The sequence below is a fragment of the Camelus bactrianus genome, chromosome 14 (assembly GCF_048773025.1).
Source record: "Camelus bactrianus isolate YW-2024 breed Bactrian camel chromosome 14, ASM4877302v1, whole genome shotgun sequence".
NCBI classification, from domain to species: domain Eukaryota; kingdom Metazoa; phylum Chordata; class Mammalia; order Artiodactyla; family Camelidae; genus Camelus; species Camelus bactrianus.
Window position 1 is genome coordinate 70,260,237 of NC_133552.1, and position 26,742 is coordinate 70,286,978.

At 58.7% G+C, this 26,742-nt stretch overlaps 1 protein-coding gene and 1 long non-coding RNA gene across 8 annotated transcripts in view; one reads left to right on the forward strand and one right to left on the reverse strand.

Moving 5' to 3' along the window:
• The first annotated feature begins 262 nt into the window (after positions 1 to 262).
• The window catches only part of MCF2L (MCF.2 cell line derived transforming sequence like), a 102,080-nt gene continuing 75,600 nt past the window's right edge, over positions 263 to 26,742 (forward strand). For 3 of the 7 annotated variants that reach the window (XM_074378564.1, XM_074378568.1, XM_074378570.1), the window contains exons 1-2: positions 263 to 391; positions 5,271 to 5,443. In XM_074378564.1, coding sequence (XP_074234665.1) covers positions 5,275 to 5,443 — 169 coding nt within the window. In that variant the 5' untranslated portion in view covers positions 263 to 391; positions 5,271 to 5,274. Of the gene's footprint in view, positions 392 to 1,208; positions 1,320 to 5,270; positions 5,444 to 26,457; positions 26,694 to 26,742 lie in introns of those variants that run through there. The other 4 variants (XM_074378573.1, XM_074378565.1, XM_074378583.1 and 1 more) reach the window with 4 other exon arrangements.
• Positions 12,986 to 26,576, reverse strand: LOC141579793 (uncharacterized). Its single transcript, XR_012511792.1, has 3 exons — positions 24,009 to 26,576; positions 23,728 to 23,921; positions 12,986 to 23,369 (listed from the first exon to the last, which is right to left on the reverse strand). It is a non-coding gene; the product is annotated as an uncharacterized LOC141579793 (long non-coding RNA).

Here is a 26,742-nt window from a genome sequence, read left to right on the forward strand (position 1 = left end):
GCCCTGCTGCACTCGGCTGACAAGGGGGGCTGCGGAGACGCTGGGGAGGGGGAGGAGGAGGGGAGGGGAGGGAAGGGCGGGGCTCGGGCAGCTCCTCCCCCTCTCGCCCCTGCTCAGACCTTTACCCCTTCCTCCCCTCCGCCTCCTCCTCCCACCTCCGGCCCCAGCCCTCCGCTCCGCTCCCTCTGCGCTGCCCCTCCCCCACCATTCTCCCGCCTCTGCCCTACTAACCCTCCCCCACCTCCCCTTTCCCTCCCCCTCCCTCCCTCCCGCGCCTCCCCACCCGTCTCCTCCCCTCCCCCTCCCCGGAGGCGGAGGAGGAGCGGCGTCAGCGCGGGCACCTGCGGGCGGAGGACGAGGACGTGGGGAGGACGGTCCCGCGGCCTGGCAGGTGTGCGGGGGCGGGAAGGGTGGATGGGGCGGGTGGGAGCAGGCGAAGAGGGAGGAGGGGGGACGGGAGGAGGAGGCGGACGACGGAGGGGATGGGGGGCGCGGACGCTGCGTCCGGGAGGCGGGCCGATCGCGGTCTGGGCGGTTCCAGTCGCCTCCCGCCCCGGCCCCGCCTGAGACCCCCGAGAGCCCGGGGGACCCCGGCCCGGGAAGGGGTGTCCGGGAGACACCGACTCGGAGCGCGGGCTCCGCGTGCACAAACGCCCCTCCCCATTGTCGCCGGCTGGGGCCCCTCACACCCCATAGGTGTAACCCCCTCGCTGCCGCCTCCTCCAGGGTCTCCTCTGCCCCTCCCAGAGCCACTCCCCAAGCTCTCCCGACCCTCCGTAGCTGCTGGGACAGGCGTGGGAACAGGTGTGAAGGGGGCGCAGGAGGTGGGTCCCCACCTGACTCTTCCTTCCCGGGTCGGCAGCGGGAGAGGCGTGCCCGCAGGCTGTTTTGTTTTCCAAGCGGAAAAGTAGACTCTGCAGTTTAAAAATAACGTCCTTCTCTCTCTCCATTGCAAAGGCTATTCCTGCCGGTTTTGAAAAGCTTTCCTTGCTCCCCTGCAGCGCCAGGCAGTTCCAAAGGAGCCTGGCGGGGGAGGGGCCCCCACGAGGCTTTTTTCTGGAGCAAGTGCAGCCTCTTAACTTTACAGGAAACTTCCCACCCAGGGCCACGTGGCCCACCGTGCCCCTAACGGCCGGGGAAGGGGTTAAGGTGACCCTGAGGCACAGGCAGGATGTGTAGGAATGGCCGTGGGAGGCCCCAGGATATGTGACCACAGGGAGGGGCAGGGCTGAGCCACAAAAATAGAAGCCTGTCCCCAGGGGCTGCTGGTGGTGTAGCGTCCTCCGTCCCTCCGGGCTGCCGGGGACCCTGCTTGGCAGGTAGGTGAAGGGGTGTGGGCCCTGGAGAAGGGGCCCTCCCACTGGGAGGTATTCTAGTATGCAAATTGGATGGAATGGCTGGCCCGGAGCTGCTGTGGGGACCTGGGCTAACAGACAGGGTTTTCCTGAGTTCTGGGTTCCACGCTGGCTGAGTCAGCGGCAGCAGGGGCCCACCGCCTCTCCTCACTCCTTTGGGGGACGGGAGCCAGGCCTGCCCGCAGGCCTGGGTGGGTGGCGAGGAGGTGCCCTCTGGGGCGAGCCACAAACCGGGAGGGGTAGGAAGGGAGAGTTCTCCACTCGATTCTGGGACCCTCTCCCCTGGGAAGGGGGGCACCCTCCCGGGACCTGGCCTGACCATCTGGGCAGGGGCCTGGGGACACTGTGCTGAGAGGAGCCGCACCTCTGTGCACCTCCGCTCTGCGTCCTGTGCAGGGGGACACCGTCCCGGCAGCCACACAGCACTGTAGTGAAAACAAGTGATTCCTGTGCAAGGCTGTGGCAGGTGCAGAGGGCCTCGCAGCCGAAGCCTCGCTACAACCCTCCGGCGTACTGTTCCCCCAGGGTCGGGGGCGAGATTTCCTTCCCAGAGCCCAGCAGACCAGGAGGGGCCTGCAGCCTAGCTTGTAAAGAGGGTGGGATTGGCGGGGCTCAGCGCGTGAACATCTGTGTTTGAAGTGCTTGAAATGCAGCCTGGAACCCTGTCTTTCTCTTGAAGCTGAGGCTCTTCAGGCCCCTCCCCTCCCCTCCCCTCCCCCTCCCTCCTCCCTGCCCCTCCCCTCCCCCCTCACTGCCGAGCTCTTGTTGGACTCATTCATAACCAGTGGTCCAAGATCAGCCTTCTGAGAAGCCCCCTTTCTGAGGACATGAAGACTTTTGCTGAAAAGACTTTCACTGGGTGTCTTGTCTGGGAAGGCAGCATCTTGGTGAGGGAGTGAAATTACATTCACTTCAGAAGAGGAGCTTTCTGCTGACTGATATTAAGTGCTTTTGTAAAATGGGGGAAACCTGAAGTCGGAGTGAGGACACTGGGGTGTCCTCATGGCGGAATAAACTGCCCTAGAATGTTGTTAGCTCACAGCAGCCGGCCGCCAGTTCAGCTGGTTTGGCGGTACGAGGCTCCAAGAGCAGAAGTCGCAAGTGTAGCAGCAGCGGTGACAGGAATGGAACCAACCGGCCTGCAAAGTGCAGCCCTAGTTGCTAAGCTCACTCACCCCGCCCTCCTCTGAGCTCACAGAGCCTGGAGGAAGCTCTCGTCTGACGACAGGTGAGAGGCTCCGGGCTAAGGGCCCGCAGCCCCTTTTTCCCCCTCTGTAAAAACAAACTGTTTAATCATATAAAACGAAGGTCCGATTCTTTAATCAGCTCCTGGGCAGTTTAAACAAAAAATTAAGCTCGTGGTTTATGTCATAATCCCCAGCTAAATCTTTCCTTCTTCTTGCTAAACAGTCCATTATGGAATTTTTCTTATGATCAGTTCGCCCAAAACGCCTAAATCGTTTCTCTAGCAGTTACTGATAAAAAAACTGGAACTGTACATCCCGTGTCCAGGAAGGGTGTGCAGATGAAATGTTCCTTGCCTCACGGTGCTCGGTCCTCTTCTCCCTTGGGGAGGGCGTTTGGAGGGAGGGGGTCCTCACCAAAGAGAACCACTGCAGGCTGAGCCCAGCCCTACAGAGAAGGCCATGGCAGAGCTGTCTGTGTGCTGGCATGGGGAGGCGGTCTGGACCCACCACCCGCGTGTGGAGTCCTCGTGCTGGCCTAGCTAGTCTGTAGCACATCTACCTGGGGGACCAGTGCGTCACCACGTTTCCTCTGGGCTTCCCCAAGTAAAACTTTTGGGACTTCCAGCCCACAGTAAGACACTGGACACTCCGTGGGGGCTACTGAGAAACTCTGGGACATCTGGAGCTTGGCGTCTTGATTTTGTGGTCAGGGCCCCTCCCGAAGACTTCATCCAGAATCACGACAGCCCTGGTCAGCTCCAGAAGCCCCAGGAAACCCAGCCCCCTCCCCAGACCCTCCTAGCATCTCTCTGGAGCCCAAAAGACCAGTCTCTACCCAGCTCCACGGAGATGAGTGCGGAGCAGCCCGGTGCTGATCCTTGCAGGACTTCTTCTCAGGTTGGCAGGAGGCCTCTCCTGGAGCCGGGGACTTCAGGGCCACTGGGGACAAAGGTGAAGGCAGCCACGCCGGGCCTTTTCTCTTCTTTCTGGAGGTTTGAGATTACGGTCGGCCTGTTCGTGTTGGACATTCTCCGAGTAGAATTTGGAAGAAAAGTAGACAAAACTGGGCTTTTGGTTCTGTTTTGTTTTTAACCAGTGAAAACTTTTCTTCCTCCTTTTAAGTGTGAAAACTTTACTGAAGCCACCAGAAGCCTGTGGCCCCGGGTCTGACTGTGCTCAGGGTGCTTGGCGTCCTCGCCGCCTGCGTCCGTCCATCCGGCCCTGCCTCCGCCGGCCCAGCCTGGGTTTCTTGGGAAGATGAGCAGGACCCACGGAAGAGGGTTGAGGGCTGAGGTCCTGCCCGGGAAGGGTGGGGTGTAGGTCACCTCTCGTCGCTAGGAAGGGCCCTCCTCACACTGTTACGTGAGCGAGTTTAATAAAACGTTACAGGGATCTGAAGACACGCCTGGGGAGGTGTCGCAAAGATTCATGTGGGTGGCAGGCAAGCTACTGACCCACAGCCTTGTGGATAAAAACAAAGGGGCGTGCCTCGGTGGGGGGGGGTCCGGTGGGAAGAGGAGGGGGTGGGGGAGGGCGCTGTCTCTTCTCATCAGGGCCGAGCGTGGCGCTGGTGGCGCCCCAGAGGGTTTGGGCCCTGAGCTTCCTGCCTGGAGTGGTCGGCACGGTTCTGAGCGTGGTTCTCACGTGGGCGGCACATTGGAACCCCTCCCTGGGGCCACGGGCGGTGGCAGGGTTTCGAGGCTGCCTGGGTGTCTGTGCAAATGGTGATCAGGTGGTCAGGGAGGACCTAGCGGGAGGAGGGCCAGGGCTGACCAGACAGCAAGGGGCTGCAGTGAAGGGCATGGATGGGGAGATGTGGGAGCAGGAGGGTCCCCTGAGCAGCTGGGCAGCCTTTCCAGTCTCCAGGTGGCCTCCTCCCTGGGCCAGAGAAGGTCTGCCCACGGGTGTGCCTGGAGGCAGGACACGCAGTGCTGAGTGGGTAAGACAGGCTGAACGATCACCGTGGGGACACAGGCGAATTTATCCATGTGGGGTTATGTGCACCTTCACTCTTAAGGAAGGGGCCCAGCCAGGTATTAAGCCAACAATGAGCCATAAACAGACGGAAAAACTCAGTGCAAAAAGGAGTAGTTAGTAATTAATTACCTAGCGAAGGTGAGCGTTTGCCCGGCAAATGATTTCACGTGCTTCAGTTTAAAATACAGTCACTAGTTGCCTCCTTAAATCCAAGACTGCTTCTAAAAAACTTGATTCAAGATTCTTTGCCCAATTTCCACCAGGGGATAAGACTCTAATGTTCGTTCCGGAATTGGGATGGCATTCTTCACCTAGAGGATTGGAAATGTTTTTTAGAAACCTGAATAAGCAGGCGGCAGTGGCTCTGGAAGTTTGCCAGTTCAGTGAACTAGACGATGACATTGAAACGAGGAGACCCAGGGGCTTTTTATCCTTGAAACAAGAGCGTAAATGTCAAGGGGAAAAAAATCTAGGTTTTTGTTTTTCAGCAGAAGCAAATGGTATTTTTGCTCATGCAACGCTTTATCCATCTTAATATTACAAAAGGAAGTTGCTCGTTTAACTGAACGTTGACGCGGACGGAATTCGTTGGAGAAGGCTGGTGTGAGTTTGGAGCACACCGCGTCCAGGTCAGAGTGAGCGCCGCTGCAGGCTGTGCCCGGTGGCCTGGGCTCTGTTCAGTGAAGCACTGCTGATGTGTTCTGGCGGCGTGACCTCGTCTTCCAGCTGAAATCTGTTTTTCGCTCTGCAGACTCATGTTTGACTGTTGGAGATTCATCCTGTGCCAGAAACCCGGAGGCGATGACTGTTCTTCCATACGAGGGTCCAGCGCGGCCAGAGAGGAGGAAGGTGACCACCAGGTTGACGTGTCTGATGTCATCAGGCTTGTTCGGGATGAGCCGGCGGGAACGCCTGCGCCCGCAGGTAGGGCCGGCTCACGTCTCAGGGAGCCCAGCCTCTGACTGACTGCGGACTCATAAGTCGAGCTCTCAGTCCCTCTGGTCCTCTGGGAGACCAGTGTGTTTCAGACCTGCGGGAACAGCTTCCCTCCGACCGCCCGGGCGCCCGCGGGGGGCAGGCTGGTTCCGGGGAGAGCCCACTCCCCGGGCAGGAGGGGCGGTCGCTCTCGGGCTGAGAGCTGGGTGGTGAGTCAGATGAGTTGGTTCTGGCGAGAGACCACGAGAAATGTCTGCTTGGGTTTCCAGTGGCGCACAGTGCAGCAAGCGGCCCTGCTCCCAGCCTTTGCTTCGGTTTCAGACCCACACGAGCCATCGTTTGAATTTGGTGCCTTGTCAGATTGGAATGGTCACCAGGGCAATGGCTGTGCCCCCAGGATGCACTGGGCAGCGCACACGGTGGTGAGGGTTCCCCGCCCCCCCCCCCCCGCCCCAGGGCTGAGCCTGACCCGGGCATCCAGGCCCAAGGATGCGCTTCCTCTGTTCCTGGCCGTCCGAGCACTGTCAGTGCCCCTCTTCAGGAAGGAGGCGGCTGGCTCCCTGCTCCTAGTTTTGCTTGTGTTTAATTATTCTTTGCCGTTCCTTCCCAAACTGACTCTGAAACTAGTTTTCCCTGGACGAGGCAAGTTGCTGGCACCCGAGGGCAGGCGTGAATCCGCTGGTGAGTGGGCTGGTACCACGGGGTCCGCCTGGGGCTGGGCCAGAACTGGCGGCTCCCAGAGCAGAAGCCAGAACTCATCTGGGAACTTGGGTGACAGCCCTTCACCCTCTACCTCCCGAGCTTTCTCAGCCCGAAGCTGGTGCTCCCGCAGTTGGGTTGGACGTGGGGCTCGAGGCTGCGGCGTTGCCCTGAGAGGGCCTGTTCTGAGTCCCTGGTCAGGCCGTGTGCACCTGTTGGTGGGCATGGTCTCCGCACCACCTTCAGGACCTGACTCGCACACGTCTGTTTTCGCAGGTGGTACCCGACCTGCCAACTGGGGGTGTCTGGTCTCCGAGGTTCTGAGCCACAAGTCGCTTGTGCTTGTGAAGAAGCTTGGCTGTTTGACTGGCTTGTGGGTGGGGGGTTGGTGCATTCAGAGTGGCCGACCCCCGACCCCCACCTGCCCCCAGCACCTGTGTTTGGTTTTATAGGTTTACAAAGTTGATTTTTGCAGCTCCCTGGTGGTGAGTGCTGGCCAGCGAGAGCGCAAGCCTGCAAGTTAGTCTCCTCGTCAGGGGACCCGACCCTCCCAGGACCAGGCCTTGTCTTTTACCCCATTCACTAGGGAGGGAGGCAGGCAGTTCCTGGGAGAGCCCAGGGCAGAGCGGGGCTGCGAGGGTCGCACGGGTGTGGGGCACTCAGGACACAGCCCAGTAAGCGTCCACTGGAGTCCTTCCTCCCTGGACCTGCAGAACCAACCCCGCGAGTCCTGGACATGCGGGTGGTGTAGTGCCTGCAGCCCTCAGGCCGCCTCCGACCTCGGTCTCCAGTAGGTGGAAGGTAATCGCACCAACATTCCGAGCCTTGTTCCTTGTTTCTGGGGAGGAGAAGGTGCGGTCAGAATAGCCGGCCATCACCTTCCCCCCCAGGAGCCTCCACGTCCCCACCCCACTGCCCTCCCTCCCGCCACCGTCACTGTCACCGTGGGCCTCCCAGTGCCGCTGCTTCAGATACCCTTTGGGGTATGAAACATGCTAATGTCAGAACTTCAGGTTTTGAAATCAGTAAGTTAGTTTTTTATTGAGGTGAGAGGGCCGTAATGTAAACTTGACCACGTCGGCTGCCCTGAAGTGTGTGCTGCGGGCTGTTAGGCGCGTTCACTCTGTGTGCAGCCTTTACACGTCCCTCTGGCACTCTTCCTTCTTCCTGAGCTGAAGCTCCGTCCCCATTAAACACTCCCCACCCACACGCTGCCCTGGCCCGGCCCCGTGGGTGTTGGGGGGACACTGCGCGGTCTCTGTTTTGGGGGGCCGTCTTAGCCCACCCCGCGCGCTGTCCTCGCCTTCTGCACCGTGTCAGGTCGGAGCTTCAGCCCTGCTTAAAGCCGAGTCTGCCCCTTGTGGGGCTGGCCCGCCCTGTGTCCAGCCCCCGCCCGTTGGTGGGTGCGGGTTGCTGCCACCAGTGGCCGTCGTGACTGCGCATGGACAAGGGGTGCGCATGTCCCTGCTTCCTCTTCTTTGGGGTCAATCCCCAGAAGTGGGGTTTCTGGTCACTTGAACAGGTACTGGGCAAGGCTTTGTGGATAGAAGACAAAAATGCAAAGAATGCTTGACTTGGGCACAAAGTAAACACCACCTGCAGTGCGAGTCGAATTGTGAAGCTGCATTGTTTGGGTCACAAAGCTTAGAACGTCGGCAGCGCCATGTCGCTGAGCACCGTACCTGAAGGCACTTACACCGTGAGATCCTTCAGGGTTCTGGGAGAGGCCCCCCGGGAGGAGGAGGGTCTGAGGAGCCGCAGGGAGGGGCCGTTCATGTTTCTGGAGGGGGTGTGGGGAAATAATACGCGTGGGCTGAAAACGCGTTTTGGAAAAGGTGAGAGCGACCACAGGAAACCGATGCTTGGAGGGACATTGGCTTTTTGCAGATCCCCAGTGTTTCCGGCCTGGATCGTGGTCACAGTTCGAGGAGAATGAGTGACCCTGGGATCGCGGGCTGTGGGGGCGGGGGCGGTGGGGGCAGGGGTCCGAGCTGCGCAGAGCTCGCGGGCGGCGCACTTCCGGGTTCCCTGCTCCTTGGCTTCCGAAGCGCAGTCTCTTTCCCAGGACCGTTGTTACTTACCTGCGCGCCGTCCGGTGTTGCGGGCCCTCCTGACGGCGCCGGGACGGCCAGGGCGTCCCCGGGAGCCGCGCTGGTCAGTCTCCTCTTTGTGGTTTTGTGGGCCCATCCCGAAGGGGGGGTTCGCAAAAGACAGACAGGCTGTTTGTGGAAACGGAGCTCCTGGTGTCGCCCTAAGGGATTAGCTCTCGTTTTTACCCTTTCCTGAGCCCTCGGTCTTGCTCACTTGGACTTTTTATATCACTTGCGAAACTAGCAGGACTTCATGTTCATTTTTTAAGAAGACACATTCACTGTGCACGACTTCACAGGCGGGTGGCACTAGCTGGTGGGTCGCTGGGTGGTGCTGGGAGCAGACTGCACGTCTTCCCGCGGCGCCGGTGGGGCGGTGGGGGCGGGGGCAGGTGCCCGACTTGCCAGGGCGCGGGTGTGAAGGGCTCGGAGTGGAACGACCCCCAGCTGCCTTGCGAGCTTTGGGGGTCCCAGGGGAGTCCCATGTCCCCCAGCACCTCCCGGACGCCTGTCTCAGGGGAACTGACTTGGGGTATTTCATCGTTACTTAAAATGGATTGGACGCGTCCCGTAGAAGCTGAGCTGCTGGAGAAGGTCGCTCCCAGCCGAGGATGCCTGGAGAGCCCTCATCTCCCTGAGCCCGATGCTCTCAGCACCGGCAGCCGGCCCCGCCTCCACGGCACGCCCAGGAGCAGCAGTGAGTTTGTTAGGGTTTCATCAGAAAGTTAGTGGGTTTTCTATTTAACTACGTGCTCTAATGCGTGCTGTAGGATTAAGGTGATGGAAGTGTGTTTATCTGTGTGTGCCCGTGGAGACATGCCCGGCCTCCCCCCGCCGCGCTGGGCCGGGTGTCCGGGGGCGCGGCCTTTACTTTCCTGGAACGAGTCCCACTGCAGCAAATGCTCCCTCCTGCTTGCCTTCCTGCTGCTGGGGTTAACCCTGCCCACCTCCCCAGGGTGGCAGTGGCTGTTCTGAGAGGCGGGGCTCCCGTGGTCCCGGCGCTGTCTCCCCGTGGGGATGTACCTGCGACCCCAAGGGAGAGGGTGGCTTCCGTCTCGGGGTTCCTGCATCTCAGATGCCCAGCAGCGTGAGGACAGGGCTGTCCCCTCCTGCTGTGTCTGCGGCAGCAGGTTCTTGGCCACCGTGGGCAGCACGCGTCCGGCTGGGCCTTCTGCAGGCGTCTGGGGCAGCCCCACCCTCACCAGTGTCCCGTGCACATGTTTTCATCACCTGAGTGCACGTCTGGAACACGTGTGGCCCACGAAGTGGGGCAGGCGGCGGGCAGACCTGCCAAACTGAACAGGCAAGTGGTGCTCAGTGGACGTGATCCTGTTCGCAGAGGCCGATTCTGCCGACGGATCCAAGGGGTGTGGACAAAGGGAAGAGGTCTTGAACCTGAACATTAAATCTGCGTCAGAAATCACCACGAAGACCAACTGCAAAGAGCTTGGAAAGAATGAATTGCTGGAGATGCAGCCTCTCTCTACGTGGTTCCCCTGCGCAGCGGAGGTGAGGCGGCCGCCCGAGGCCGAGGGGTGCTCTCCTGTGAGAAAGTGGAAATAAGGAAGGTCAGCTTCATATGAGCATCTCCTTTGCCTCCACTTTTATGGACGGAGGTTTTAAACCCACTGCTGGGGAGGACGCCAGTCTTTATAGCTATGCTGGAACCAAGTTGACGGTGTGGATAAAAATCTTCAAGAATTTTGTTTTTAATCAGAAATCTCTTCTACGAATTTCAACTAAAATTAATGTTAAAAATGTGTCATGAAGATTCACAAGCGAATGTGTTCATCACAGTCATTACTTACGATGATGGATGTTTGGGGAAAAGCGAAGTCACAGGAGGGGCGGCGATGTTACTCAGCTGTTAGGGGTCACCCCCCCCCAGGTCTTGCGCTGGAAGAAGGGAAACAGCCAATTATAAGACGACGACTGTGACAGCAGTTTTGTCAATGCGAGTGTGCACAGCTTTGATAGAAGGCCGAAGACGGGCTTCTCGCTGTGAGTTTTTCATCACGGATTTGCGGTTTGCTCTCCTCTCCCTTTCTGCACCAGGAAGCTCTACAGTCTCTGTGAGGATAGGTGTTTCCTGAAGCTGGATGTGACCTCGGGCCCCGCTGGCACCGGGACCCGCCTCCCATCCGTGCTGACCCAGCTCCCGGGGAGCCCGTCCCCTGAGGTCCCCACTCAGGCGCTGTTTCCGCAGGAACTGTCCCCACCTCATGGTCTCTGGGACGGTGCCCAAGCTTGTCCCGAGGGCGGGAGGTCACGGAGCAGCTTCAGGGGAAGAATATTCCTGGGCCTTTGCTGGGTGTGAGTGAAACTGTGGAGAGGGGGCCAGCGGCCCCGACGCTCCCACCCCCATCGGGCCGCCCCACGGCCGGGCCTGCAGGAGGGGCTGGGCTCTTCGGCGTCCCCCACCCTGGGCCAGGGCCAGACGGTCCAGAATAAATAAACCAAGAACCGGTAGCATGAGTGTCTCAAGTGTGTCTTCGTGTGTGGGGGGGGTGGTCCTAACCCTGGTGCTTAGATGTGACGTTAGGAGGCAGCAGGTGTAAGCTGCACCGTTTTCCCTCTGCGCTGCCGGCGTGAACCCCAGCCGGTCCCGACAGTGCCCCTTCAGTTTGGTGCCGGGTTCTGTTTCGTACTGTTTCCTTCTTTCTTTACAGATTGATATTTGTACACAGAATGTCCTGGAGTCTTTCTGGGTCGACTCGTTCAGATTGGCCTCATTTTGTGTTTCAGATACAATGCACTTTGAGTAACTATTTGACAGTCCTCTTTTTTAAAACAGCTTTTATTTCTTAGAACGGTTTCAGGTTGACCGAGATACTTGGGAGCCGTGCAGAGTCCCACGTTCCCCACGCCCAGTTTCCCGTCATTAACATCGTACGTGTTTGTGATGCACTTGTTACAGTTAAGGACCCAATGTTGATACGTTGCTATTTAGTCAAGCCCTGACTTTACTCAGATGTCCTCATTCTGTGAGAGGGCCCCATCCGACACGGCATGACGTTCAGTCGTCACACTTCCCTGGGGCCCTCGTGGCGCTGACAGCCCCTCAGACCCGCCTTGTCTTGGTGACTGGACGGCGGGGAGGGTGCGTACGGGCAGGGGTTCTGTCGGATGCTCCTCGGTGGGTTTGTCTGTGGCCTTCTCCTGGTTAGACTGGGGTGTGGGTTTTGGGAGGAAGACCCCGGAGGCTCAAGCCAGCCACCTCGTCCTATCGGGGTGCCTGCCGTCACCAGGACTTGTCACTGCCGGTGCTGGCTCTGGCCCCCCGGCAGAGGGGTGACCGTCAGGCCCCCCCACCGTTTCCGGTTTGTGCCTCTGGAACCAGCTTGCTTGTGCAGCCCACACCAGAGGAGTATGGACACGTGACACCATTTTACTTAAGGGTGTCTGCATTGGTGCTTGAAATGCAGGTTGACCTGTGGCTTCTGTTCTGTCTCGGTCAGATTCTGGAATCAGTGCTTTGTTCTCTTCATAAAAAGCGCTCGGATTCGTCCTCTCCCTGGACCTTGAGTGTGGAACCCCCGTCTGTGAAGGTCGGCAGGGCCCCTGTGAGACCGTCTGGGTCTGACGCTGTCGGAGGAGTCGCCCTGGCCGCTTCTTCTCTTTCTTCTGTGCAGATCGGTCTGTTTGATGAGTTAGGTGTCCCCTGAAAATCACCCGTTTCACCCAGGCTTTCAGACCTCGCTGCGTAGCCGCACAAAGCAGTTGCTGAGGATTCTGAACTGGTCTTATTTCCAAGCCTGGTGCCCCTCTCATTTCTCATTCTGAGCATTTTTACTTTCTCTTGTCTTCGTTAGGTTAGCTGGTGGGTCTGTTTTGTGGTTTTTACTTCCAGAAACCAGTTCTTAACTTTCATTCTGCTGGTTTTCCAACTTCTACTTCATTTGTTTCTGCTTCTGCCTCTATTTCTTGTGCTTTATTTCTCCTTTAAAAATCTTTCGAGCTCCTGCTCGATTCATTTGTTCTTCCAAGGCGTTAATGGAATGAACCTGCTCACGCTTCCATGCCCCCCACCCCCATGATGCCCTCCCCCATCCCGGCATCACGCTGCTGCGCACCCCTCAGTCTCAACACCTCTTGGTTCATGGCACCAGCGGGGCAGAACCCGAACCCTAGTGTTTCCTTCTGGGCGCCTAGCCCAGGCTCGCACCTGGGTACACGAGGATGGACATGTGTGTCAACTAGATCTCAACAAAGCTGTCGTGTACGAAGTCTGCCGCCAGGCGGATGGGTTTTAATTCCGTGGCCGTGAGCTTCAGTGAGCCCCCAGCCCCCGGGCAGTCTCTGTCTGTGTTGAAACTGTGCGGGGCCTGCTCTCTCCCTGCCCAAGGCCTGTCCCATCCTCACTCTCTCCTGTGGGGGACCTGACCCCACCCCACAGAGAGAATTGAATTGGTTGCTGGAGCGCCTCCTGCCAGTCCTACCCGCACCTGCCTTCCTGCCTGTCCCTGCCCGGACCTTTCCCCACTCAGTGCCTCTGCCTGTGCCTGACCTGACCCCACCTGACCCCACCTGACCTTACCTGTGCCCCACCTGACCCCCCCCCGAGCTCCACCTGTTCCCACGGGCCCCCTGTGCCTTTTTTCCTGGCCCCACACCCCAGCCTGCGGGGAGCTCCCTCTGGGGCAGGCCCTCTCCATCTGTACTGTGGAGGGGCTGCCACCTGTCCCCTCACGCTCTCCCAGGAAACTCTGCACCCTTCCTGCTCCGCCCCGCACCCCACCCTTGGACCCCGCCTCAGGTGCACCCCTCCCCCGGGCACCCCCACCCTTGGGCCAGCGCACCTGAAGGGCCCCGGGGCCTGTGCCGACGCTGGCCGCTGCGGGCTCAGTGTCTCTGTGCTTCTGCTCTTTCTCGCTCAGCGTGCGCGGAGACTGGTTGGTTGATTCAGATTCACCTGAAGGTGTGAAGTCCTGTGAGAGGGCTTTCCGTGCTGAGGCACTTCCCCAGTCATGTGTTCTGAGAGACGGCCGCTGGGTCAGAGCTTGCTGTCGCTGTCTTAAAGTGCCATCTTCACACCGCGGACGGGAGCCGCGGTTTCGCTTTGGAAAGTAGACACAGCGGCGGGTTTTGATGGGAACTGCTGTTGTATCTCTGGTCCCCGCGTGGTCGGTGTCTCTGGTCTCGTTTTAGCTGCTGTGCAATCTGATGTCAACATGTAGCCAGGCGACTTGGCCACTCTCGCTCTTGGAAGCAGCGTCCAGTCATTTTATTGGCACCATCTGTGACTTTGGAATGCAGTCTGTATTTATTAAATTAAGTAGACCATGAAATGGGTTTGAGACACAATGCTGCGTTTCTCCATGCCTTGATGGACCCGACAGCCGGTGAGATTTCTCTGTATAACCCCCCCCCCCAAATATCAGGGCTTGGCTGAACTATGCATCTGTAACAACTTTCTTTCCTCCTCCTCGTAACTAAGCAGACCCACCACGTACTTTTATGCCTCTTCATGGAACCCCACGTCTCCCACTGTCTGAAGTCGCTGTCGTAAGCTTCGCCACTTCTCCTGGCGCTGTGAGTGGAGCCCGCTGTGCCCCCTCCTCTTAGGTCTTTAGCAAAGTCACTGCAGAAAACAGCGGGGTTGCTCTGAAGCTCGTTCCCCACTCACTCCTCCAACCCCGAGGAACCTGCGGCAGCCGGAGTTTATCCTCCCCTCGCCACCCGCCCGGGATGGCCGGAGCCCGTCGGCTTCTGCGCCCACCTGGGCCTGTCCTTGTGGCCCCGCGGTCAATAAGAACACACAGGTCCTCCTTCTCCTCCCGCCCCTTCTGTTTTTCTTTATTTGACCCTTTTAGATGATTTTTAAACTGGATTTCTAAAGAATTAACTTCAGAGAAGCAGTAACGGCCACGCGTGACAAGTGTGCTGCACAAGGGTAAGTGTTTACAGTCCGTGATTTCCAAAAAGACGCCTGAGAAACGCGCTTCCGCAGTAGCTGATTCACAGATGTTTTCGAGCAAAATATTTGATCGTTTTCAGACCAGGGAAAATCTTCTCTTGGTCTGAGGTAAATGACAAGACACAGACGCACCGCGCCCCCAGTGAGCACATCACACACCTTCTTGTCGAGTCCTTCTCTTCTCCCCGAAACATCTTCTTCCCAAGAACCGCGTCAATCACAGGCTTCCACCAAAAGCTCACCAACGGCGTTAAAGGGCAGGTGCCCAGTGGGAAACCTGTTAGCGTCCTGGGGCCACGGGGCGAAGTCCCACGACTGAGCGGCTTCAGCAACAGGACCCCACTCTCTCACGTCGGGGGGCAGGGCGCCGGCAGGCCGGTCCCTCCCAGGCCGTGCGGGAGGGTGTGTCCCAGGCTCCCCCGGCGTCTGCTGTTCCTGGAGACTGTGACTTGCAGAAGCATCACCTGGCTCTCCACGGTCGTGGCGTCTCCCTGTGCTTCCGTGTCTGAATTCCCCACTTCTATAAGGACACCAGTCATAGTGGACACCTCGCTCCAGGAAGACCTCGTCTTACCTAATGACATGCAGTCTCCGTGGGAGCCAAAGGTGGGAGCCCCGACGGGGGTCAGGGAGGCCACCCCAGGCCCCTGGTGCACCGAGGACAGGAGGACTGAGGAACCCGGAAACAACACAGCTTTTACAGAAGAAAAAGTCCACACGTGGAAGAAAGAAAAATGTCACCTTTGAGTTTCAGTTTCCAGGTGCACCTGTGATCGACAGGTGAGGAACCTGTTTTACACTCTGAGGAGAGTAAGGCCAAGTCACATCCTTGTCATCTGAGGGCCTGCACCTGGGGGCCGGTGGGAGGAGCAGGAAGAGACAGCGGCCCGGGGTCGCAGCCGCGGCAGCCTGGAGATCTGGGGCCGGGCCGTGCCCTGTCTTGGGCCGTCCTGTGCCTTGTAGGGTGTGGGCAGCACGGCTGTCTCTGCCCGCTCTACACCAGCAGCCCCAGTCGTGACAGCCAGGCTGCCTCCTGACGCTGCCCGCTACCCCGGGCTCAGATGGGAGGTGAAACTCCAGCGCAGCTGGTCTGCAGGGCCGGCGGCAAGCTGGGTCGGGGCCCACGTCTGCAGCCAGAGACCCGGCCCTGAGCCCGCCCTGGGCTGCCTGGACGAGCTGCGAGCAGGGCTGGGACCACGGGGCCAGAGCACCCCGCTTCCTTGCAGGTCGGCCTGCGGGTAACTCTGAGGTCCCTCCGCTCCCTTCAGCAAAGATTTCACTTCTCATTTTTTTCACAATAAGTATTTTAAGTCTTTAAAATCATCTTAACCCCTTTTCACGCAGACCTTGAAGCTACTCTTTTTTTTTTTTTTTTTCACCATAAGCGACTTGTAATTGGTTAATTTTGCCACCACTGCAGACGCGGTCGTGGCTCATTTCCCTGTGTGTCTGGGGTCGGGGGTGTCCTTCGCGGCGCGGCCTCCCCGGCGCCTGGCAGGTGGGAAGTGCCAACATCTGGGCACAACGGATGCAGCGTCTCGCTGGCACCGGGCGAGGGGTGTCTGCTGGGCAGGCGTTGCCCGTGGTCACCTGCGTGTGGGGAACCTCGTTGGTCAGCTCTCAGAGGGTTCCAGGTTACGTTAAACAGCCGGCTTTGTTTTGATTTGAAACCCGATTTACACCAGCAAGAATGCCTGGAGGGTGCAGGGCAAGGACGGCTCCTGACGCAGCGCATCCCCCGCGGGGACGACCTGGAACTCCAGGTCCTCCCCGCCGGCTGGGCCCCCTCTGCCCGCTCGACCCCCTCAGGCCAGCAGGTGGTGCTGCTGAACCACCGAGGCTGGGCGGCTTTCTCCTTTCCGACTCGGGGCTCAAGCGTGCCCTCCCCAGAGGGATGGGGGCGCTTCCGGCGGACAGTTCGTTATTGTGTTGCTTGACTGGGGAGAGGTAACTGGGTTTATTTCGGGGAGGGCTCTGGGGATTGACCCGGCACCTCGTGCATGCTAAGCATGCACCCTAACGCCTGAGTTACTCCCTCCCCGTGGACGGGCAGTTTGGATGAGCCGGGAGGTCCAGCGGTCCCCGTGGAGGCCGAGAGGCCCCGGGGCCCTGGGGCACAGGCTTGTGTGCGGCCTGGACCCACACGGGTGGGTTGCACGCAGGCCGCCCTTCCCGCCAGGTGGGAGCCCAGCCGGGTTTCTCCACCGGCTGCTGGATGGTTGAGGGGAAATGGGCGAGAGTGGCTTGTGACGAGCTTGCCGTCCCGGGGGGGCTGGCGTTGGAGTGCAGGCTCTCTGGTTCGCCGCTCACTTTATTCTTCACAGCAGCTTTATTAGGCATAATTCATGCCTGCCTCGTACGTGCAGACCTCGGAGATGCTGTGGGTTTGGTTCCAGACCAACAGCAGTCGGGCAGGGATCTCAGTGAAGCGAGGCACACGAAGCTGTTGGTTTCCCAGTGCATTCAGCAGTTACGTTCGCACCACTCCGTTAAGTGTGCAGTAGCATTATGTCTTTTATAAAAAGACGTACGTTAAAAATACTTCATTGTTAAAAAATGCCAGCCATCCTGTGACAATCCAGAGTTGGCACGAGCCTTCAGTTTGTAGAAACGCAGAATCTGGGAAGGACAGTAAGCAAGGCCGGCCTTGCCGTTCAGCGTCACCCCTTTAAGACGCACAGCTCAGTGGTTTTAGTGTGGGGCAGGCCTCACCGCCACCTAACGCTAGACCATTCCCATCCCACCAGAGAGACCCCGACGCAGGGGCACACGCCCTGCCCCTCCCCCGCCCTCGGCCCCCGCGGCGTGGCCTGTCCTGGGCGTGTCGTGTGCACGGATCCTGCACCACTCGGCCTCTCGTGTCCAGCCGCTTTCCCCAGCGTGTTTTCAGGGCGCGTCCGGGTGGCAGCATGTCCGTGCTTCCTTCCGCTCCACGCTGGCTTGTGTCCCCGTGTGGATGGACCTCGTTCCCTCCTCCACAGCAGATGGACGTGCGGGGCCTCTCTGCGTCTTGGCTGCTGTGAACACTGACGTCCAGGTGTCTTTGTGGCCATGCTTTCCTCCCTCTTGGGCGCGGACCTGGGCGTGGAGCTGCTGGTCACATGTAACTGTCTGGGGAGCCCGGACTCGCGCCTCCCGTCCCTACCAGCCGGGTACCAGGCCCGCCTCTCCCCGCCCTCCGCAGCCGGGCCCTTGTCGGTCGTTTCCATTGTGGTTGGGGGGATGCCGTGGGGGTGAGGGGTTAGTGGTCACCCGCCCTGAGTGGAGCCAGCCGTCCAGACCAGGGCCTGGGGGCGGGGCCGTGGAGGCCCCCGGGTCTCCCCTCAGGAGCCGCAAGGCAGCACACAGGGGCCCCCTTCTCCCCCCAACCCCGGCCACCATCTTGGAGGGAAGAGGGGAGTAGGGAGAAAATCTTAAGATAAGGATTTATTCAGAAACACGGTTCCTGAGAAGCACCAGTGAGGTGATCGTATTGGGCCGAACTCGCCTGGGAGACGATGTTTTAGTTTCTCCTGCGGCTCCCGCCCAGGAAGGTCGCAACCAAGATCAGAGGGCTCGCTGTCTTTGGACGCCTGAGTCCGCCGGTCCCGTCCACACCCCAGCCTCTGCTGCACCAGGGCTGGACAGCCGGTTGGCACTTCAGACACCTGCTCAGGGCTGCGAACCTCTCAGGCAGCCAAGCCGTGAACTGGGTTCAATCCCCACTACCTCCTCGGAAAATAAGTAAACGTAATTATCTCCCCCTCAAAAAAATTTAAAAAATAAAAACCATTTTTAAAAAGTGCTTTTCAGTAGGGGGCTTTCAGGGCAGTTGAACTGCCCTGCGTGTCGCTGTAATGGTGGCCACGTGACACTGTGCACTCGTCAGAGCTCAGAAACTGCCCAACACACAGTGATCTCTGATGTGAACTGCAGGTTTAGTTACTAATAACACAGCAGCATTTGATCCTCAGTCACATCGCCTGTACCACACCAGCACGGGAGGTGCTCGTAGGAGAAGCAGGGACGGGGGAGCTCTGCCCCGCAGATAAAGACTACAGTAACTTTCACCTCAAAATAAGGAACACAGAAGTAGCTGTGACCCACAGAAGCGTAACTGCTAGCTAGGTGCCTTGTGAGCCAGCAAACCGCTTGACTTTAAACCTACGTGGATGCACGTGTTCTACTAAATTAATGGTTGTAAAAACAGGCGGAAACTGGCACAGATGGCAGGTCACAGGTTTACTCCCGCCGCTCGAGGACAAGAGCTCACGTCTGCCCAACCTCCTGGGATTTTGCTGGGGCGTGGGCTGGAGACCCCCAAAGTCAGCAACCCCCAAGTCAGAGCTCCCCTCAGGTGGGCGCCTCCCACCCCCCACTCCACGAAGTTAGGGCCCCTTTTTATGTGGGAACCCGAGAGGTAGCCCCCTTTGTTGTCTTAGGAATTTTTTTGAATGAATTCACCCAGAGACAGAGTGAGGTGTGTGTTTGGAACTGGTTCTGGAAGAGCTCTGAGCAGATGTTTGTGCTCTGATGTAACTTTAAAAATTAACTTGCAAAGACCGCTCCTGGGGAGACGGAGCGGACGCACTTTCCCCGACAGCCCCCCTCAGTGAAGCACAGAGCCCCGGACTTTATGTCTGAGGAGCGAGGCCAGCCAGGGGCCTCCGGGCCCAGGAAGGCGGTCCCCTGGGTTTCCTTTTGCCTCCTGTCCCCCACTCGGGAGCTGGAAAATCAGCTACTGGAAGCCCCAATGAGCATAAACTCCAAAAATCCCCAACCAAAGCCTGCTCTCTCCGCCAAAGGACCAGGAAAGGAAGGACAGAAACTTCTGGACAGTACCTGCTCCGTCCCAGACAGACTCCACAGGGAAGCACTGGCCCACCCACCTCCAGGCCCTGGAGACGACGGAGCCTAGACGTCCACCCTCGGGAAGCCGCAGAGGCTCCCCCGTGCCCCGCGAGGCGCTGCGGAGCCGACTTTCACCCCCCTGGGTGGTGGTGAGTCCGTCCCTGGCGCTGACACTCTGAGGTCGGCGGGACCCCGTGGGGAGCCCAGACTTCCACACCCTTCCCGAGACTCCAAGGAGGCCCACCGGACTTCCGCCACCCCCACCACAGTGACAGCGCAGACCCTCGGGGAGCAGAGCAAGGAGCCCCAAAGCCTCCCAGCAGGAGGCGTCAGTGGCGGCCTCGTGGGGAGCCAGGACCCTGGCCCCTCAGCAGCGACAAGGACCTTCTGCCCCAGATGTCGACAGGGTCCCCGGTGCTACTGCTGAGGAGCCTGGACTCTCCTGCACCCCCGACCCCCGGCAGTGAAGGAACGGTCCCCACCCTACTGGAACGCCCAGAGGAAGTCAGCCAAAGCAGCCGATTAAAAAAAAAATCCAGGGTCTTATAATACAAAACCGCCCACGTTTGCATCAAAACTAGTTGTCATATCAAGAACCAGAACTTCTGGCCACTGGAGTCACAGAAGGTGAGAAGACAGAGGCGGAAGAAACGCACTCAAGTAAAGGCTGAGAACTGCCCCGCGCTGCCCGACAGGCACACCCAGATAGTTAAGAAGTTAACAGAACTCCAGTCGGAATAAACCCCCCTCAAACCACTCAAGGTACACAGTCAGATTTCTGAAAACTGAAGGCAAAGAAGCATTGCTTGAAAAGCACAGACCACCACAACTCACTCACCAGAAAACAGATCGTGGGAATAGTCTGAAGCTGTTAAGGACTCTGAATTGATAATTTTAAAATTCTCAGAAAAAGAAATCCTCAGATCAAGATGGTTTCGCTCAAGAATTCTACCAAAAGCACTTGAACACCAGCTCTACGTTCTCTCCAGGCAACACCATCGCTTCGTCTCTGGGGGCTGCTTGCACGGTGATGCCAAAACCAGACAGAAGGAAGAAAGCTGTGGGCCAGCATCTCCCGTGAACACAGACACAACACACAAGAATCCACAACAAAATATCAGCCAACAGCATGAGGCAATATATAAAAAGAACTGTCCACTGTGGCCACATCAGGGCTCATCCAGGAATACAAGGCTGGTTTAATACTTGAAAATTGATGTGATGCACCATGTTAACGGACTAAAGAAAAATCACACAATCCTTTCAATCAATGCAGAAGCAAGTCCTTAAGTTGTCCATGAGTGTTTGCCACAAACTCCCACAGCCAACACCACGCTTCCCCGTGCAGTTGGGAGCCGTGTTCTCGCTGCCCTTGCTCGGCGTTGCTGGACGTCCCAGCCAGCGCAGTGAGTCAGGAAAAGGAAATAGAAGGCGTGGAGACTGGCAGAAGAATTAAGCAGTCTGTTGACAGACGACATGAGCATCTTAACTGTGAAACCCCAGGGACCCCACAGGAACGGGGTCCCCACAGGACCACTGCTAGACCTGGTAAGTGAGTTTAGCACGGCCACAGGATACGTGAGACACACTGGAAGATCGATTGTATTTCTCTCTACAGCAATGAACACGTGGGCACCAAAATTAAAAATGATACCCATTACGATTACTCATAAAAAAGTAAATACTTAGGTGCAACTCTAACAAGACAGGCACAGGGCTGGAAAACCAGAAAACGCTGACGAGGGAACTCAGAGAAGACGTAAATGGTCGGCGAGACCTACTGTGTTTGCGGAGCAAACATCTCAATATAGTAAAGATGTCAGCGTTCCCAAGCTGATTAACAGGATTCCTGTCAAAATCCCAAGGCACAGACAAGATTATCGTAAATATGTATGAACTCAAAAGAGCCAGAGTGCTTAAAACATCTCAGAAAAGCAGGATGGAGCAGGAGGGCTAGTCTAAGTGATACCAGGGCACGTTTCTGCACTCTGATGAGGACGGTGCGGTGCTGGCAGAGGGGCAGACGCCGGAGCAGAGCAGAGAACTCGGACGCGGCGGCCCCACCCAACGTGCCCACTGAAGTCTGACGAAGCTGGCAGGTCAGTTCGGTGGAGGAAAGACAGCCTTTCAGCAAATGACGCTGGGGCAGTGGGACATCGGAGACAAAACGACAACCAAGAAGCAACCCATGACCTAAGTGTCACATCTCAGACAAAAACTAACCCAAAGTGGATCACAGATTTAAACGTAAAGTGTAAAACTACAAAACTTCAGAAAAAACACAGTAGACAGTATTCAGGACCTACAGACAGACAAAGCATTTTAGACTTGATGCCAAAAACATGACCCACAGAAGGAAAAGGGGTAGATGAGGCTCTGTCAGAATGAAAGCTGTATGCTCTGCTCGCCAGAGGACCTGCCGAGAGGGCGAGGACAAGCCGCAGGGCGAGGAGGAAGCACCTGCAGACCTCAGGTAAAGGACTTCCTGCGTCCCGGAGCGCGCCGGCATAAAACAACAGCCAGCCAGAAGGTGGGCAACGGGGGAAGAGGACGCACAGACGGCAAATAGGCACCTGAAGGCGAGCCGCACCCGCGGTCCCTGGGGAGACGCAGAGCAGACCCTCCGCCGGGCGCCGCGCACACCTGCCAGGAGGGCGAAGCTGCGTTGCCACGACAGCGCCCAGTGCCCGCGAGGCCCCTGGGAAGCTGGTGCCCACGTTGCTGGTGAGGGTGTAAAATGGCCCAGCCATCTGGAAACTGTGCCAGTTTCTCTTCAAACCAAACGGGCAGCTGTCATCGACCCAGGAATGGCACTGCTGGGCACCATCCCCAGGAAAGGAGAGCATTCACTCAGACTCACGTACACGAGTGTCCGCTGGTTTCACTCAGAGCAGCCAAACCTGGAAGGAACCCTAATGTCCTTCAGCGAGTGAATGGTTAGAAGAAAGTGGTCTGTCTACACTGTGGAACACGGGCCACACAGCAAGAACCAGAAGGAACTGCAGGTCCACAGAACCACCTGGGTGCGTCTCCCGGAGTGAAAAGAGCCGGTCCCACAAGTTGTCTGTTGTGTGGTTCCACTGAGAGGACATTCCTGAAACAGCAAGACTGTGGGAATGGAGAGCAGACGAGTGGTCAGCAGGGCTCAGGATGGGGCGGGGTGGGCGGCGGCGGCTGTCATCCAGGGCCCAGGTGTGCTGGCCGTGCTGGTGTCAGTCTCCGAGCTGTGACATCACGCTGTAGCTTCGCACACTGTGACTATTTGGGGGGAAGGATCTCTCTGGATTGCTCCTTGTAACTGCACGTGGACCTGGGGGGAGGGCGCAGCTCAGGTAGAGTGCGTGCTTGGGTACGGGGTTTAACCCCAGTACCTCCTCTGTCGGTAAATATGTGAATAGACCTAATTACCCACCCCCCCCAGAATCTCTAAAAAAAATAAAATAACAGCATGTGAATTTACAGTTGTCTAAAAAATGTCACTCATTGCCAAGTCCACACATACGTGCTGCACTGGGCGGTTCTGCCAAGATGTAGACTCTTACTTGAAGTGGGAAGGAGAGGGAGAAGGCTTCCTTTAGGCAGCTGCGACCTTCACGGACTTAAGATGAGTGCCTGCTGCAGAGCTCTGTGTCCAGGTCTCCATGTTTAACTAGGTGTCGGGGGCGGCTAGCTCCAGCTCAGTGACCGTGGTGTTGGGCATTGGGAAGTACTGCCTCTAAGTTCAGGCTTCAGTGAATGACATTTCTGAAGTGAAATCTGGTGTGTTTAAATACTCAGCACAGGGGAAGGAGGCGGAGGCATCAGCCCGCGCAGCGGCCGGCGGGGCGGGAGTGCACGCAGCTCAGCTGGGCTCCCGAGACACCGCTTTATCCGCCCCATCAGTCACCCCTATGGTTAGCCGTTTCCTTCCCACGCAGACGCCAAACCCACCGCCGGCGTGGGCCCGGTGCAGTTACCCGGGCAGCGACAGTTACAGGCCCATTTCGGAGGCAGATTCTGTCTTTATGACAAATGGTTGATGCCCAGAATGTCCAAGGGCCCTTGGGTGTCCCGTGGGCAGGTGCCTGGGGTGCCCCTCCGCGGCTGAGTCGGCTTTGCTCCCTGCAGGGGGACAGGACACCCCACGTTGCTGGGTGCGGCGGGGGGCGCTGTTTTGCATCAGGACTTACTCTGCGTTTTTCATGGCCTGGAAGGAACGCCCCTGCTGTGCTTGCTGCAGGATGTGGTGGGGGACTGGCCATCTGACACGTCTGTGGGGCTTTAGCCACTGGTGTCCGTCTGCTCCGGGTTCCATCAGACGAAGGTGGACACCAGCTGACTGCCTGGGGGATGTGGGAGCCTGGGATAGGGCCGTGGTCTCTGTTTCACAGGGTTCACTCTGCAGGGCATAAAAGGAGTTCAGAAGCAGAAACGGGATGGGCAGGAGCCCTGTGGGTGCCACCGGCTGCCGTCCCCGGGGGAGGCTGTGCAGCCCTGGTTTGGCCCCTGAGCCCCAGCCCCAGGGGCCGCCAGGATCCCTGTTTCCTGGCCTTTTGCCCACGGCCTCCCAGCGGGAACCTGGGAGCTGCACCCAGGCCGAGTATCCCCTCCCTGCGCTCCAGCGGGGGGGGGGGGGGCGCCCTCGCTCGGGTGGGGCTTGGGGGCTGCGCTGTGGCACTTACACCCCAGGCTTAATTCAGCCTGTTTCTGGATCTAGTGTAGACGGGGTCGCAGTTCACGTGTGCTCTGCAACTCACCCCGTGGCCCGTGCCCACTGCCACGTGGTCCTCCGCGTGGCCATGACTCAGAGGCTCATCCGTGCGCTGCCTCTGGGCCATGCACACATTGGTGGGTGGACTGTGCCAGGCAGTGCAGAGCTGACTGCTGGACGTTGCCACCAGCTTCACTTCAGTTCCCGAGGGACGCACCACCACCGAGCCTCGTGCCCCATCTGTACACAGTGGTGCATACTTGTTGGCTGTTGGCCCAGGTGGAGTGGAGCCCGGGGAGGGCAGGAGTCCCCCTGCTCAGCGCTCACCTGGAGCCAGTGCCCAGGAGAGGGGACAGGCCTGGATCCCCTCATCAGATGAACGCCGGCTCTGCACCCCACTCGCGGGTGACGCTGCCTGTCCAAGGCTGTGGGTGTCTTCAGAGCGTCCTTTCTGAGCCTCCCCCGCCTCCTTGCTCCCCACCTCCGACGCGGGATAAGATGTCACAGGAAGCGGGCACCCAGGCCTGGCGGGGCAGCTCCTGTTACCTCCCAGGAGGCACGTCTCCGCCTCCCCAGAGCCACCCACCTGTCTCTAGAGGGCAGGGTCCCAGGGCACCTGGATTCTCAGAACCCGAGCTGCACCCATCTCCAGCGCTCCTGTTTCACACCTCCTTTCGTGGCTAACTTTCCAGAACGGTTGCTGAGGATGGGTTTGGTATCCAGGGATCACGTTACCTTCTGCCTTCCCACCTGGGCTCCCTGCTGCCTCTCGACTTCCTGGGACAGGCCAGGCCTGAGCCCTCGGGGCTCCGGGGCTCAGATCCTCTGTGCAGTGTGGGGTCTGGCACCCTACCCAGCTGGCCCTTAGTTAGCTGTGAGGGACTTTGGGGATGACATTCCAGTTGACACATGACGACGTTTCCCTGAAGCAAACACTTGTTTTTAGGTCTGTGTTAACACGCGTCTGAGTTTGAACCCGGCCTCTACCACTTTACCAGCTGTGTGACCTTGGGCGAGTTGCTGAACCTCTCTGTGCCTTATTCTGTAGTACAGGGTAGAAATAGTGCCGGCCTCCCAGATCCCTGTGAAGATTAAGTAAGTTCACACTGTAACCCGCTTAGGAGGGTCCCTGGGACACAGTAAGTGCGATAGCGTTGGGTGGTTGGTAGGATTTTTATAACTTAAGCAAATATTAAATGACTTTTATAGCAAGATAGCACCACGTGCTGTGATGTAAGGAAAGAGTAAAGGTTCCATACAGATTGCAAGAGAGCAGGAGGGAGGTCGGGACTGGCTCACGTGGGTGTGGGGCTGCGGGCTGCAGGCTGGGCCCCGGGAGCTGGGGCTGCACCTGGGTCTGGTCCGGCTGGCAGAATTCTGTCTCCCCAGGGCGATTTCAGTCTTTTTCTCTTAGAAGGGGGGAGGCCCACCCACACCCGGGAGGGTCACCCAAACACCCTCAAAATGACCCGCTGGCAGTGTGAGCAGAGACCTGGGCACCGAGGCCAGCAGACCCAACCCAGCGCAGGAGTTAGCGGCTCGGTCCCAGAGACGCACCAGCAGACTGGGCGGAGCGGCAGGCATGGGGCTGAGGAAAGAACGTCTGACTGACGAAGGCAACGGGCTCAGTAAGAGCAGCATGGCCGGAAGGCCCGCCTTCCCCTGGGTTTGCTTCTGATTTAAAGACGGGATAGACTCTGGTGGCGGAGCTCCAAGTGTGGACCAGCAGCACCTGGGATCCTGTCAGAAATGTGCGTTCCTCGGCCGCCTGACTTACTGGATGGGAACTCCGGTGGGGGTGTGTTGGCCGTCTGGGGTTAACGAGCCCTCGGGGGGTGCAGTGCCCCTCAGGTTTGGCACTGCTCGGGGATACTTCTGAGCCTGAAGAGCAGAGGGCCAGGCGAAGGGAGAGGTGGCCATGCCTGGAGGAGAGGATGCCCGCCCAGGTGTGTCTGTGGAGTCTAGAGGGAATGTGGCCTGGGGCCAGTTTTGGCCAAGGATAGGTGTGGCTGCTGTTGCCCTGGGACCAGCGGGAAGGTGGACGCACCTCCTGCACTGTGGGGAGGGCAGGCCGGGCACCTTTGGACGCCCTGCCAGGTGACTGGCCTTCCGACATTGGAGGTGGGAGGCTGTGATGATGGGGGCCAGCCCTGGGCTTACCTGGCTGTAGACGCAGCTGGGTTTGCTTGGGCTGGAGCAGCCCGGGGCGTGTCCACAGGAAAGGCTCAACCTCAGCCCTGCAGTCACACCTTTCCGGACGCCCCCTTCATTGGGCGCTACTTTGAACCACACAAAACTGCTGATATTCAGTGAGTTTTGATGTAAAAAAAAAAAAAGCCAGCATTTCTTAGATTTACCCTACACTTCCCCTGCGTGAGTATTACACCTTTATTTCATGCTGCAATGATTTGTTTCCAGATCTTTCTTGCCAGACCTTTGAGCTTAGAGGACAAATGCTGTGCCGCCTTCATCCCCCACCCCCACCTCCCGCCCCGGGCCTGCAGGCAGCCCTGAGGGATGTGATCACACAGACTATGCTGACATGCGCTGCCTGCTGGAATTTCCCAAACCACTGTGGAAGCAGGCACTTCCTCCAGGAACACTCCTGTAATGCCAACCACGGAAGGGTGGCCAGCTCCTGAGTAAGGAGAGGCCGTCAGGACCCAGGGAGCACGGTGTTCCCCCGCCTCCCCGGGACGCGGCGCGGTGGCCGCGCACACGCATGACTGGCATCCGCAGGGCACTGAGGTGTAGAATGCACTGAGTGGCTTCGTGCCAACCATGGCGAGGTCGCCGGGCCCCGGCCTGCGGTGCGCGCTTTCCTCACTGCGCCTTGCGTCCTCGGGCAGGCGGCGCTCCTGCGGGAGCGGCCCGTCCCCTGGCCACCTGCGGACTCCCGGACCCTCCCACCCGCCGACCCGCTCACCTGGAGCGACCCGGGCGGTATGCGGCGGCGGGGGGAGGGCGCGCTCGGCTGCTGCGGCCTCTGCACCTGCCCGGAGGCGACCGGAGGTAAGGCCGGCGGGCTGCAGACGGCGCTGGGCCCCGAGCTCCTCCCTCC